The following is a 15,000-nucleotide window of genomic DNA, read 5'->3' as shown; positions in this document are numbered from 1 at the left end:
AGGTAGTTAATATAGACCAGTCATTAAACAGGTAGTTCATATAGACCAGTCATTAAACAGTGTTACATGGACCAGAGGTAGTTTATATAGACCAGAGGTAGTTAATATAGACCAGAGGTAGTTAATATAGACCAGAGGTAGTTAATATAGACCAGAGGTAGTTAATATAGACCAGAGGTAGTTAATATAGACCAGAGGTAGTTAATATAGACTAGTCATTAGATGTGTTATATAGACCAGAGGTAGTTAATATAGACCAGTCATTAGATGTGTTATATAGACCAGAGGTAGTTCATATAGACCAGTCATTAGATGTGTTATATAGACCAGAGGTAGTTCATATAGACCAGTCATTAGATGTGTTATATAGACCAGAGGTAGTTCATATAGACCAGAGGTAGTTCATATAGACCAGTCATTAGATGTGTTATATAGACCAGAGGTAGTTCATATAGACCAGTCATTAGATGTGTTATATAGACCAGAGGTAGTTCATATAGACCAGAGGTAGTTCATATAGACCAGTCATTAGATGTGTTATATAGACCAGAGGTAGTTCATATAGACTAGAGGTAGTTCATATAGACCAGTCATTAGATGTGTTATATAGACCAGAGGTAGTTCATATAGACCAGTCATTAGATGTGTTATATAGACCAGAGGTAGTTCATATAGACCAGAGGTAGTTAATATAGACCAGTCATTAGATGTGTTATATAGACCAGAGGTAGTTCATATAGACCAGTCATTAGATGTGTTATATAGACCAGAGGTAGTTCATATAGACCAGAGGTAGTTCATATAGACCAGAGGTAGTTCATATAGACCAGAGGTAGTTCATATAGACCAGAGGTAGTTCATATAGACCAGTCATTAGATGTGTTATATAGACCAGAGGTAGTTCATATAGACCAGTCATTAGATGTGTTATATAGACCAGAGGTAGTTCATATAGACCAGAGGTAGTTCATATAGACCAGAGGTAGTTCATATAGACCAGAGGTAGTTAATATAGACCAGAGGTAGTTCATATAGACCAGAGGTAGTTCATATAGACCAGAGGTAGTTCATATAGACCAGAGGTAGTTCATATAGACCAGAGGTAGTTCATATAGACCAGAGGTAGTTCATATAGACCAGAGGTAGTTAATATAGACCAGAGGTAGTTAATATAGACCAGAGGTAGTTAATATAGACCAGAGGTAGTTCATATAGACCAGAGGTAGTTCATATAGACCAGTCATTAGATGTGTTATATAGACCAGAGGTAGTTCATATAGACCAGTCATTAGATGTGTTACGTGGACCAGAGGTAGTTCATATAGACCAGTGGACTCTAACTAAGCATTTCACTTAGTCTACAACTGTAGTTTACGAAGCATGTGACTAATACCATTTGATTTGATTAGATTTTCTTGAACAATATAATTTCATAAACGCCTCATCAGTTTAGTTGTGGTCAGAACACACAACGTGACCTTGTTGTTCGTCCATCGTTTTGTAAATTAACACCGTAAAGTCTCAAAAACACGGTAACAACTATCATTCTGATCTCACGTAACGCTCAGTCCTCGCATCCATACCTCCGTCTATACGTTTGAGAGTGTTTACGTTATCTCCAGACCCATCGCTCAGCTGTTAGCCAATCAAAACACAGTGTTTGGGTGGACCGATCTTATTTCCTGAATCCCAGATTGCCCCTTTAGTGGTATTTACAGCAGGTCACCTGACGCCCCAACGAACAGATACGAAGGGCAGGCCTCTCCTGTTACACTGACCGGGAGGGGAGGGTGTGTGTCTGTTGGGGAGGGGGGGGTGCCTGTTGGGGAGGGGGGGAGGGGGTGTCTGTTGGGGAGGGGGTCTGTGGGGGGGTGTCTGTTGGAGAGGGGGGTCTGTTGGTGGGGGGGGGGGGGGGGGTCTGAGTGTGAGCAAGCGTATGTGGTGTGTTTGTGTGTGTTGGAGGAGATACAGGTTTGTAAGTGTGTGTGTGTGTGTGTGTGTGTGTGTGTGTGTGTGTGTGTGTGTGTGTGTGTGTGTGTGTGTGTGTGTGTGTGTGTGTGTGTGTGTGTGTGTGTGTGTGTGTGTGTGTGTGTGTGTGTGTGTGTGTGTGTTTATGTTTATGCGTGTGTCGTTGGATCAGTTTACCTTCCTCAAATCCTAATCTTAACCACGAGGGGAGAAAACCCCCCAAAACACAGACCTCAGATCAGTTACTAGGGAAACCAGATAATACTCTGTGAATCCATACGAGACTCTATAGAGGATACAGTACTGGACCGGAGACTACACTTAGCTTCAGCCAATAGGCTTAGCTTCAGACCTCAGATCAGTTACTAGGGAAACCAGATAATACTCTGTGAATCCATACGAGACTCTATAGTGGATACAGTACTGGACCGGAGACTACACTTAGCTTCAGCCAATAGGCTTAGCTTCAGACCTCAGATCAGTTACTAGGGAAACCAGATAATACTCTGTGAATCCATACGAGACTCTATAGTGGATACAGTACTGGACCGGAGACTACACTTAGCTTCAGCCAATAGGCTTAGCTTCAGACCTCAGATCAGTTACTAGGGAAACCAGATAATACTCTGTGAATCCATACGAGACTCTATAGTGGATACAGTACTGGACCGGAGGCTACACTTAGCTTCAGCCAATAGGCTTAGCTTCAGACCTCAGATCAGTTACTAGGGAAACCAGATAATAAATACTCTGTGAATCACACACCCTTTAAATCCCCTATGCTCCTTCATGACACCTTGTGACTACTATACATCACTACAGAGACAGGTTGAAGGGACAGATGGACAGGGGGTGGAGGTGTTGTTTAAACCCCCTCCCCTCTCTCCTCTCCTCTCCTCTCCCCTCTTCTCCTCTCCTCCCCCCTCTCCTCCTCTCTCCTCTCCTCTCCCCTCTCCACTTTCCTCCCCCTCTCCTCTCCTCTCGTCTAATCTCCTCTCCTCTCCCCTCTCCACTTTCCTCCCCCCTCTCCTCTCCTCTCATCTAATCTCCTCTCCTCTCCCCTCTTCTCCTCTCCTCTCCTCTCCTCCACCCTCTCCTCTCCTCCACCCTCTCCTCTCCTCCCCTCTCCACTTTCCTCCCCCTCTCCTCTCCTCTCCCCTCTTCTCCTCTCCTCCCCTCTCCTCCACCCTCTCCTCTCCTCTCCAGTCCTGACCCAAAATATGACTAAGGAGAGGGGAGGAGGAGGAGGAGGGGGGGGAAGGGGGTGAGAACAGTTGTGGGGAGACTCAGACCAACCCAAATACAGCAGCTGAGAGAGAAGGGAGAGGTGGGAGGTTTGGGGGCATTCTAATGATGTCACAGTGACCAATCAGAACAAAGAGCCGGATATCTACTAATGATGTCACAGTGACCCAGCAGAACATAGAGCTGGATATCTACTAATGATGTCACAGTGACCCATCAGAACATAGAGCTGGATATCTACTAATGATGTCACAGTGACCCAGCAGAACATAGAGCTGGATATCTACTAATGATGTCACAGTGACCCAGCAGAACATAGAGCTGGATATCTACTAATGATGTCACAGTGACCCATCAGAACACAGAGCTGGATATCTACTAATGATGTCACAGTGACCCAGCAGAACATAGAGCTGGATATCTACTAATGATGTCACAGTGACCCATCAGAACACAGAGCTGGATATCTACTAATGATGTCACAGTGACCCAGCAGAACATAGAGCTGGATATCTACTAATGATGTCACAGTGACCCAGCAGAACATAGAGCTGGATATCTACTAATGATGTCACAGTGACCCAGCAGAACATAGAGCTGGATATCTACTAATGATGTCACAGTGACCCAGCAGAACATAGAGCTGGATATCTACTAATGACTACTACCCTATACACTACACTACACTACACTACTACCCTATGGGCTGTGGTCTAAACCACCCTGTTCCCTATACACTACACTACTACCCTATGGGCTGTGGTCTAAACCACCCTGTCCCATATACACTACACTACACTACTACCCTATGGGCTGTGGTCTAAACCACCCTGTCCCCTATACACTACACTACACTACTACCCTATGGGCTGTGGTCTAAACCACCCTGTCCCCTATACACTACACTACACTACTACCCTATGGGCTGTGGTCTAAACCACCCTGTCCCCTATACACTACACTACACTACTACCCTATGGGCTGTGGTCTAAACCACCCTGTCCCCTATACACTACACTACTACCCTATGGGCTGTGGTCTAAACCACCCTGTCCCCTATACACTACACTACACTACTACCCTATGGGCTGTGGTCTAAACCACCCTGTCCCCTATACACTACACTACACTACTACCCTATGGACTGTGGTCTAAACCACCCTGTCCCCTATACACTACACTACACTACACTACTACCCTATGGGCTGTGGTCTAAACCACCCTGTCCCCTATACACTACACTACACTACTACCCTATGGGCTGTGGTCTAAACCACCCTGTCCCCTATACACTACACTACACTACTACCCTATGGGCTGTGGTCTAAACCACCCTGTCCTCTATACACTACACTACTACCCTATGGGCTGTGGTCTAAACCACCCTGTCCCCTATACACTAGACTACTACCCTATGGGCTGTGGTCTAAACCACCCTGTCCTCTATACACTACACTACTACCCTATGGGCTGTGGTCTAAACCACCCTGTCCCCTATACACTACACTACTACCCTATGGGCTGTGGTCTAAACCACCCTGTCCCCTATACACTACACTACACTACTACCCTATGGGCTGTGGTCTAAACCACCCTGTCCTCTATACACTACACTACTACCCTATGGGCTGTGGTCTAAACCACCCTGTTCCCTATACACTACACTACACTACTACCCTATGGGCTGTGGTCTAAACCACCCTGTCCCCTATACACTACACTACTACCCTATGGGCTGTGGTCTAAACCACCCTGTTCCCTATACACTACACTACTACCCTATGGGCTGTGGTCTAAACCACCCTGTTCCCTATACACTACACTACACTACTACCCTATGGGCTGTGGTCTAAACCACCCTGTCCCCTATACACTACACTACACTACACTACTACCCTATGGGCTGTGGTCTAAACCACCCTGTTCCCTATACACTACACTACACTACTACCCTATGGGCTGTGGTCTAAACCACCCTGTTCCCTATACACTACACTACTACCCTATGGACTGTGGTCTAAACCACCCTGTCCTCTATACACTACACTACTACCCTATGGACTGTGGTCTAAACCACCCTGTCCCCTATACACTACACTACACTACTACCCTATGGGCTGTGGTCTAAACCACCCTGTCCTCTATACACTACACTACACTACACTACTACCCTATGGACTGTGGTCTAAACCACCACCCTGTCCCCTATACACTACACTACACTACTACCCTATGGGTTGTGGTCTAAACCACCCTGTCCCCTATACACTACACTACACTACTACCCTATGGGCTGTGGTCTAAACCACCCTGTCCCCTATACACTACACTACACTACTACCCTATGGGCTGTGGTCTAAACCACCCTGTCCCCTATACACTACACTACTACCCTATGGGCTGTGGTCTAAACCACCCTGTACCCTATAAACTACACTACACTACTACCCTATGGTCTGTGGTCTAAACCACCCTGTTCCCTATACACTACACTACTACCCTATGGGCTGTGGTCTAAACCACCCTGTTCCCTATACACTACACTACTACCCTATGGGCTGTGGTCTAAACCACCCTGTTTCCTATACACTACACTACACTACTACCCTATGGGCTGTGGTCTAAACCACCCTGTTCCCTATACACTACACTACTACCCTATGGGCTGTGGTCTAAACCACCCTGTACCCTATACACTACACTACACTACTACCCTATGGGCTGTGGTCTAAACCACCCTGTCCCCTATACACTACACTACACTACTACCCTATGGGCTGTGGTCTAAACCACCCTGTTCCCTATACACTACACTACACTACTACCCTATGGTCTGTGGTCTAAACCACCCTGTCCCCTATACACTACACTACTACCCTATGGGCTGTGGTCTAAACCACCCTGTCCCCTATACACTACACTACACTACTACCCTATGGGCTGTGGTCTAAACCAGCCTGTTCCGTTGTTTATATTATATAAAACAATATAATAAATAAATGTAATAAACCTATGACTTATGACCTAACTGAATAACTCGCAAAACAGATGCTGTGTGTGTGTGTGTGTGTGTGTGTGTGTGTGTGTGTGTGTGTGTGTGTGTGTGTGTGTGTGTGTGTGTGTGTGTGTGTGTGTGTGTGTGTGTGTGTGTGTGTGTGTGTGTGAGTGTGTGTGTGTGTGTGTGTGTGTGTGTGTGTGTGTGTGTGTGTGTGTGTGTGTGTGTGTGTGTGTGTGTGTGTGTGTGTGTGTGTGTGTGTGTGTGTGTGTGTGTGTGTGAGTGAGTGAGTGAGTGAGTGTGTGTGTGTGTGTGTGTGTGTGTGTGTGTGTGTGTGTGTGTGTGTGTGTGTGTGTGTGTGTGTGTGTGTGTGTGTGTGTGTGTGTGTGTGTGTGTGTGAGTGTGTGTGTGTGTGTTTAACTTACGACACAGAGGCTTTTAAAGACCAAATGATGTGAGCTGAAATATTAAGTCTATTACATAAGACAGAGACTGGACACATTACAACAACTACACACACACACACACACACACACACACACACACACACACACACACACACACACACACACACACACACACACACACACACACACACACACACACACATTCCCATAGTTATATACTGTTGACTAGCACCCATTCCCTATATAGTTATATACTGTTGACTAGCACCCATTCCCTATATAGTTATATACTGTTGACTAGCACCCATAGTTATATACTGTTGACTATCACCCATTCCCTATATAGTTATATACTGTTGACTAGCACCCATTCCCTATATAGTTATATACTGTTGACTAGCACCCATAGTTATATACTGTTGACTAGCACCCATTCCCTATATAGTTATATACTGTTGACTAGCACCCATTCCCTATATAGTTATATACTGTTGCCTAGCACCCATTCCCTATATAGTTATATACTGTTGACTAGCCCCCATAGTTATATACTGTTGACTAGCATCCATAGTTATATACTGTTGACTAGCACCCATTCCCTATATAGTTATATACTGTTGACTAGCACCCATTCCCTATATAGTTATATACTGTTGACTAGCACCCATTCCCTATATAGTTATATACTGTTGACTAGCACCCATTCCCTATATAGTTATATACTGTTGACTAGCACCCATAGTTATATACTGTTGACTAGCACCCATAGTTATATACTGTTGACTAGCACCCATTCCCTATATAGTTATATACTGTTGACTAGCACCCATTCCCTATATAGTTATATACTGTTGACTAGCACCCATTCCCTATATAGTTATATACTGTTGACTAGCACCCATTCCCTATATAGTTATATACTGTTGACTAGCACCCATTCCCTATATAGTTATATACTGTTGACTAGCACCCATTCCCTATATAGTTATATACTGTTGACTAGCACCCATTCCCTATATAGTTATATACTGTTGACTAGCACCCATAGTTATATACTGTTGCCTAGCACCCATTCCCTATATAGTTATATACTGTTGACTAGCACCCATTCCCTATATAGTTATATACTGTTGACTAGCACCCATTCCCTATATAGTTATATACTGTTGACTACCACCCATTCCCTATATAGTTATATACTGTTGACTAGCACCCATTCCCTATATAGTTATATACTGTTGACTAGCACCCATTCCCTATATAGTTATATACTGTTGACTAGCACCCATAGTTATATACTGTTGACTAGCACCCATAGTTATATACTGTTGACTAGCACCCACTCCCTATATAGTTATATACTGTTGACTAGCACCCATTCCCTATATAGTTATATACTGTTGACTACCACCCATTCCCTATATAGTTATATACTGTTGACTAGCACCCATTCCCTATATAGTTATATACTGTTGACTAGCACCCATTCCCTATATAGTTATATACTGTTGACTACCACCCATTCCCTATATAGTTATATACTGTTGACTACCACCCATTCCCTATATAGTTATATACTGTTGACTAGCACCCATTCCCTATATAGTTATATACTGTTGACTAGCACCCATTCCCTATATAGTTATATACTGTTGACTAGCACCCATAGTTATATACTGTTGACTAGCACCCATTCCCTATATAGTTATATACTGTTGACTAGCACCCATAGTTATATACTGTTGACTAGCACCCATAGTTATATACTGTTGACTAGCACCCATTCCCTATATAGTTATATACTGTTGACTAGCACCCATAGTTATATACTGTTGACTAGCACCCATAGTTATATACTGTTGACTAGCACCCATTCCCTATATAGTTATATACTGTTGACTAGCACCCATTCCCTATATAGTTATATACTGTTGACTAGCACCCATAGTTATATACTGTTGACTAGCACCCATAGTTATATACTGTTGACTAGCACCCATTCCCTATATAGTTATATACTGTTGACTAGCACCCATTTCCTATGTAGTTATATACTGTTGACTAGCACCCATTCCCTATATAGTTATATACTGTTGACTAGCACCCATTCCCTATATAGTTATATACTGTTGACTAGCACCCATTCCCTATATAGTTATATACTGTTGCCTAGCACCCATTCCCTATATAGTTATATACTGTTGACTAGCACCCATTCCCTATATAGTTATATACTGTTGACTAGCACCCATTCCCTATATAGTTATATACTGTTGACTAGCACCCATTCCCTATATAGTTATATACTGTTGACTAGCACCCATAGTTATATACTGTTGACTAGCATCCATAGTTATATACTGTTGACTAGCACCCATAGTTATATACTGTTGACTAGCACCCATAGTTATATACTGTTGACTAGCACCCATAGTTATATACTGTTGACTAGCACCCATTCCCTATATAGTTATATACTGTTGACTAGCACCCATTCCCTATATAGTTATATACTGTTGACTAGCACCCATAGTTATATACTGTTGACTAGCACCCATTCCCTATATAGTTATATACTGTTGACTAGCACCCATAGTTATATACTGTTGACTAGCACCCATTCCCTATATAGTTATATACTGTTGACTAGCACGCATTCCCTATATAGTTATATACTGTTGACTAGCACCCATAGTTATATACTGTTGACTAGCACCCATTCCCTATATAGTTATATACTGTTGACTAGCACCCATAGTTATATACTGTTGACTAGCACCCATTCCCTATATAGTTATATACTGTTGACTAGCACCCATTCCCTATATAGTTATATACTGTTGACTAGCACCCATTCCCTATATAGTTATATACTGTTGACTAGCCCCCATAGTTATATACTGTTGACTAGCACCCATTCCCTATATAGTTATATACTGTTGACTAGCACCCATAGTTATATACTGTTGACTAGCACCCATTCCCTATATAGTTATATACTGTTGACTAGCACCCATTCCCTATATAGTTATATACTGTTGACTAGCACCCATTCCCTATATAGTTATATACTGTTGACTAGCCCCCATAGTTATATACTGTTGACTAGCACCCATTCCCTATATAGTTATATACTGTTGACTAGCACCCATAGTTATATACTGTTGACTAGCACCCATTCCCTATATAGTTATATACTGTTGACTAGCACCCATTCCCTATATAGTTATATACTGTTGACTAGCACCCATTCCCTATATAGTTATATACTGTTGACTAGCACCCATAGTTATATACTGTTTACTAGCACCCATTCCCTATATAGTTATATACTGTTGACTAGCACCCATTCCCTATATAGTTATATACTGTTGACTAGCACCCATTCCCTATATAGTTATATACTGTTGACTAGCACCCATAGTTATATACTGTTGACTATCACCCATTCCCTATATAGTTATATACTGTTGACTAGCACCCATTCCCTATATAGTTATATACTGTTGACTAGCACCCATTCCCTATATAGTTATATACTGTTGACTAGCACCCATTCCCTATATAGTTATATACTGTTGACTAGCACCCATTCCCTATATAGTTATATACTGTTGACTAGCACCCATTCCCTATATAGTTATATACTGTTGACTACCACCCATTCCCTATATAGTTATATACTGTTGACTAGCACCCATAGTTATATACTGTTGACTAGCACCCATTCCCTATATAGTTATATACTGTTGACTAGCACCCACTCCCTATATAGTTATATACTGTTGACTAGCACCCATTCCCTATATAGTTATATACTGTTGACTAGCCTCCATAGTTATATACTGTTGACTAGGGTTAATTCTCTTTACGCTGAGTGGACAAAACAAAACAACAGCATCCCAAACACTGCCCTGGGACATCGTCTTTAGACCAGAAGAAAGAGTGCCTCCTACTGGCCCTCCAACACCACTTCCAGCAGCATCTGGTCTCCCATCCAGGGACCGACCCTACTTAGCTTCAGAGACCAGCCATCAGTGGGATACAGGGTGGTCTCCCATCCAGGGACTGACCAGGACCGACCCTGCTTAGCTTCAGAGGCCATCAGTAGGATACAGGGCGGTGCTGCTGCTGACTAAAAGGTTGTGTGTCTAGCCGTTCGTTGCCACAGCAACCTCCCGTGGTTCTTACCTGGTTACAGGTACTGATGTCAACTCCGTCTTTCAGGAACTCCAGAACCTTGTCCAGGTTCCCCGCCCTCGCAGCACGCAGGAAACTAGTGTTACTGTCAGACTGGAGAGAGAGAGAGGAGAGAGGAGAGAGGGGGAGGGGGGTAGAGAGGAGAGGAGGGGGGTAGAGAGAGGGGGAGATAGAGAGTGAGGGGGGTAGAGAGAGAGATAGAGAGAGAGAGGGAGGTAGAGAGAGAGAGAGATAGAGAGGGAGGGGGGTAGAGAGAGAGATAGAGAGAGGGGGAGGTAGAAAGAGAGAGAGAAAAATAGACAGTAAGTATTATATATATTATATACGGAACATCGGTATTTAATGGCGTTCTGATTGAGTGTGTGTGTGCACCACCACCGACCTACCACTGACCTACCACTGACCTACCACTGACCTACCACTGACCTACCACTGACCTACCACTGACCTATCACTGACCTATCACTGACCTACCATTGACCTACCACTGACCTATCACTGACCTACCACTGACCTATCACTGACCTACCACTGACCTACCAATGACCTACCACTGACCTACCACTGACCTACCAATGACCTACCAATGACCTACCAATGACCTACCACTTCCTACCACTGACCTACCAATGACCTACCAATGACCTACCACTGATCAACCCCCCTCTGGGATAAACATTATCACATCATTATATAGGAGCTAGGAAACATCATCACATCATTATATAGGAGCTAGGAAACATCATCACATCATTATATAGGAGCTAGGAAACATCATCACATCATTATATAGGAGCTAGGAAACATCATCACATCATTATATAGGAGCTAGGAAACATTGTCACATCATTATATAGGAGCTAGGAAACATCATCACATCATTATATAGGAGCTAGGAAACATCATCACATCATTATATAGGAGCTAGGAAACATCATCACATCATTATATAGGAGCTAGGAAACATCATCACATCATTATATAGGAGCTAGGAAACATTGTCACATCATTATATAGGAGCTAGGAAACATCATCACATCATTATATAGGAGCTAGGAAACATCATCACATCATTATATAGGAGCTAGGAAACATCGTCACATCATTATATAGGAGCTAGGAAACATTGTCACATCATTATATAGGAGCTAGGAAACATCATCACATCATTATATAGGAGCTAGGAAACATCATCACATCATTATATAGGAGCTAGGAAACATCATCACATCATTATATAGGAGCTAGGAAACATTGTCACATCATTATATAGGAGCTAGGAAACATCATCACATCATTATATAGGAGCTAGGAAACATCATCACATCATTATATAGGAGCTAGGAAACATCATCACATCATTATATAGGAGCTAGGAAACATTGTCACATCATTATATAGGAGCTAGGAAACATCATCACATCATTATATAGGAGCTAGGAAACATCTTCACATCATTATATAGGAACTAGGAAACATCCTCACATCATTATATAGGAACTAGGAAACATCCTCACATCATTATATAGGAGCTAGGAAACATCATCACATCATTATATAGGAGCTAGGAAACATCATCACATCATTATATAGGAGCTAGGAAACATTGTCACATCATTATATAGGAGCTAGGAAACATCATCACATCATTATATAGGAGCTAGGAAACATCATCACATCATTATATAGGAGCTAGGAAACATCATCACATCATTATATAGGAGCTAGGAAACATCATCACATCATTATATAGGAGCTAGGAAACATTGTCACATCATTATATAGGAGCTAGGAAACATCATCACATCATTATATAGGAGCTAGGAAACATCATCACATCATTATATAGGAGCTAGGAAACATCATCACATCATTATATAGGAGCTAGGAAACATCGTCACATCATTATATAGGAGCTAGGAAACATTGTCACATCATTATATAGGAGCTAGGAAACATCATCACATCATTATATAGGAGCTAGGAAACATCATCACATCATTATATAGGAGCTAGGAAACATCATCACATCATTATATAGGAGCTAGGAAACATCATCACATCATTATATAGGAGCTAGGAAACATTGTCACATCATTATATAGGAGCTAGGAAACATCATCACATCATTATATAGGAGCTAGGAAACATCATCACATCATTATATAGGAGCTAGGAAACATCATCACATCATTATATAGGAGCTAGGAAACATTGTCACATCATTATATAGGAGCTAGGAAACATCATCACATCATTATATAGGAGCTAGGAAACATCTTCACATCATTATATAGGAACTAGGAAACATCCTCACATCATTATATAGGAACTAGGAAACATCCTCACATCATTATATAGGAGCTAGGAAACATCCTCACATCATTATATAGGAACTAGGAAACATCCTCACATCATTATATAGGAGCTAGGAAACATCATCACATCATTATATAGGAACTAGGAAACATCATCACAAATTTGAGACTTGGACCAAGAACATCACCTTGACAACGACCAGGGTTCTGTTCCAGAACATCACCTTGACAACGACCAGGGTTCTGTTTCAGAATATCAACTTGATTTACTAGTATGAGAGCGATAGAGGGTCTAAAGAGAGGGAGGGAGAGATAGAGAGAGATGAAGAGAGGGAGGGAGAGATAGAGAGAGATGAAGAGAGGGAGGGAGAGATAGAGAGAGATGAAGAGAGATGAAGAGAGGGAGGGAGAGATAGAGAGGTCTGAAGAGAGGGAGGGAGAGATAGAGAGGTCTGAAGAGAGATGAAGAGAGGGAGGGAGAGATAGAGAGGTCTGAAGAGAGATGAAGAGAGGGAGGGAGAGATAGAGAGGTCTGAAGAGAGAGAGGGAGATAGAGAGAGAGATAAAGGATAGGGAGATAGGGAGGGATGAAGAAAGGGAGAGAGTAGGGAGAGATGGAGAGAGAGATGAGAGGGAGTGAGAGATAGATAGAGATGAAGAGAGGGAGGGATAGAGAGAGATGGAGAGAGGGAGGGAGAGATAGGGAGGGATGAAGAGAGGGAGGGATAGAGAGAGAAACTACTAACTACATACTATAACTAAACTGTATATATCTATCTAAACTACTAACTAGATACTATAACTAAACTGTATATATCTATCTAAACTACTAACTAGATACTATAACTAAAATCTATATATCTATCTAAAATACTAACTAGATACTATAACTAAACTGTATATATCTATCTAAACTACTAACGACATAACTATAACTAAACTGTATATATCTATACTACTAACTACATACTATAACTAAACTGTATAAATCTACACTACTAACGACATAACTATAACTAAACTGTATATATTTATACTACTAACTACATACTATAACTAAACTGTATATATCTATACTACTAACTACATACTATAACTAAACTGTATATATCTATACTACTAACTAGATACTATAACTAAACTGTATATATCTATACTACTAACTACATACTATAACTAAACTGTATATATCTATACTACTAACTAGATACTATAACTAAACTGTATACTAGATACTATAACTAAACTGTATATATCTATACTACTAACTAGATACTATAACTAAACTGTATATATCTATACTACTAACTACATACTATAACTAAACTGTATATATCTATACTACTAACTAGATACTATAACTAAACTGTATATATCTATACTACTAACTAGATACTATAACTAAACTGTATATATCTATACTACTAACTAGATACTATAACTAAACTGTATATATCTATACTACTAACTAGATACTATAACTAAACTGTATATATCTATACTACTAACTAGATACTATAACTAAACTGTATATATCTATACTACTAACTACATACTATAACTAAACTGTATATATCTATACTACTAACTAGATACTATAACTAAACTGTATATATCTATACTACTAACTACATACTATAACTAAACTGTATATATCTATACTACTAACTAGATACTATAACTAAACTGTATACTAGATACTATAACTAAACTGTATATATCTATACTACTAACTAGATACTATAACTAAACTGTATATATCTATACTACTAACTACATACTATAACTAAACTGTATATATCTATACTACTAACTAGATACTATAACTAAACTGTATATATCTATACTACTAACTAGATACTATAAC

The 15,000-nt window shown here is 41.0% G+C and overlaps 1 protein-coding gene across 1 annotated transcript in view; it reads right to left on the bottom strand.

The window, feature by feature from the left end:
• Nucleotides 1-15,000, bottom strand: part of LOC124021194 (ankyrin-3-like) — a gene marked incomplete at its 3' end in the record, with an annotated part of 48,619 nt that overhangs the window by 31,289 nt on the left and 2,330 nt on the right. Inside the window, exon 2 of the mRNA XM_046336540.1 lies at nt 10,807-10,908. Coding sequence (XP_046192496.1) covers nt 10,807-10,908 — 102 coding nt within the window. The remainder of the gene's footprint in view (nt 1-10,806; nt 10,909-15,000) is intronic.

Source organism: Oncorhynchus gorbuscha, unplaced genomic scaffold (genome assembly GCF_021184085.1).
Source record: "Oncorhynchus gorbuscha isolate QuinsamMale2020 ecotype Even-year unplaced genomic scaffold, OgorEven_v1.0 Un_scaffold_1082, whole genome shotgun sequence".
NCBI classification, from domain to species: domain Eukaryota; kingdom Metazoa; phylum Chordata; class Actinopteri; order Salmoniformes; family Salmonidae; genus Oncorhynchus; species Oncorhynchus gorbuscha.
The sequence above is the reverse complement of the archived record's forward strand: the minus strand, read 5'-3'. Positions and strand labels throughout refer to the sequence as shown.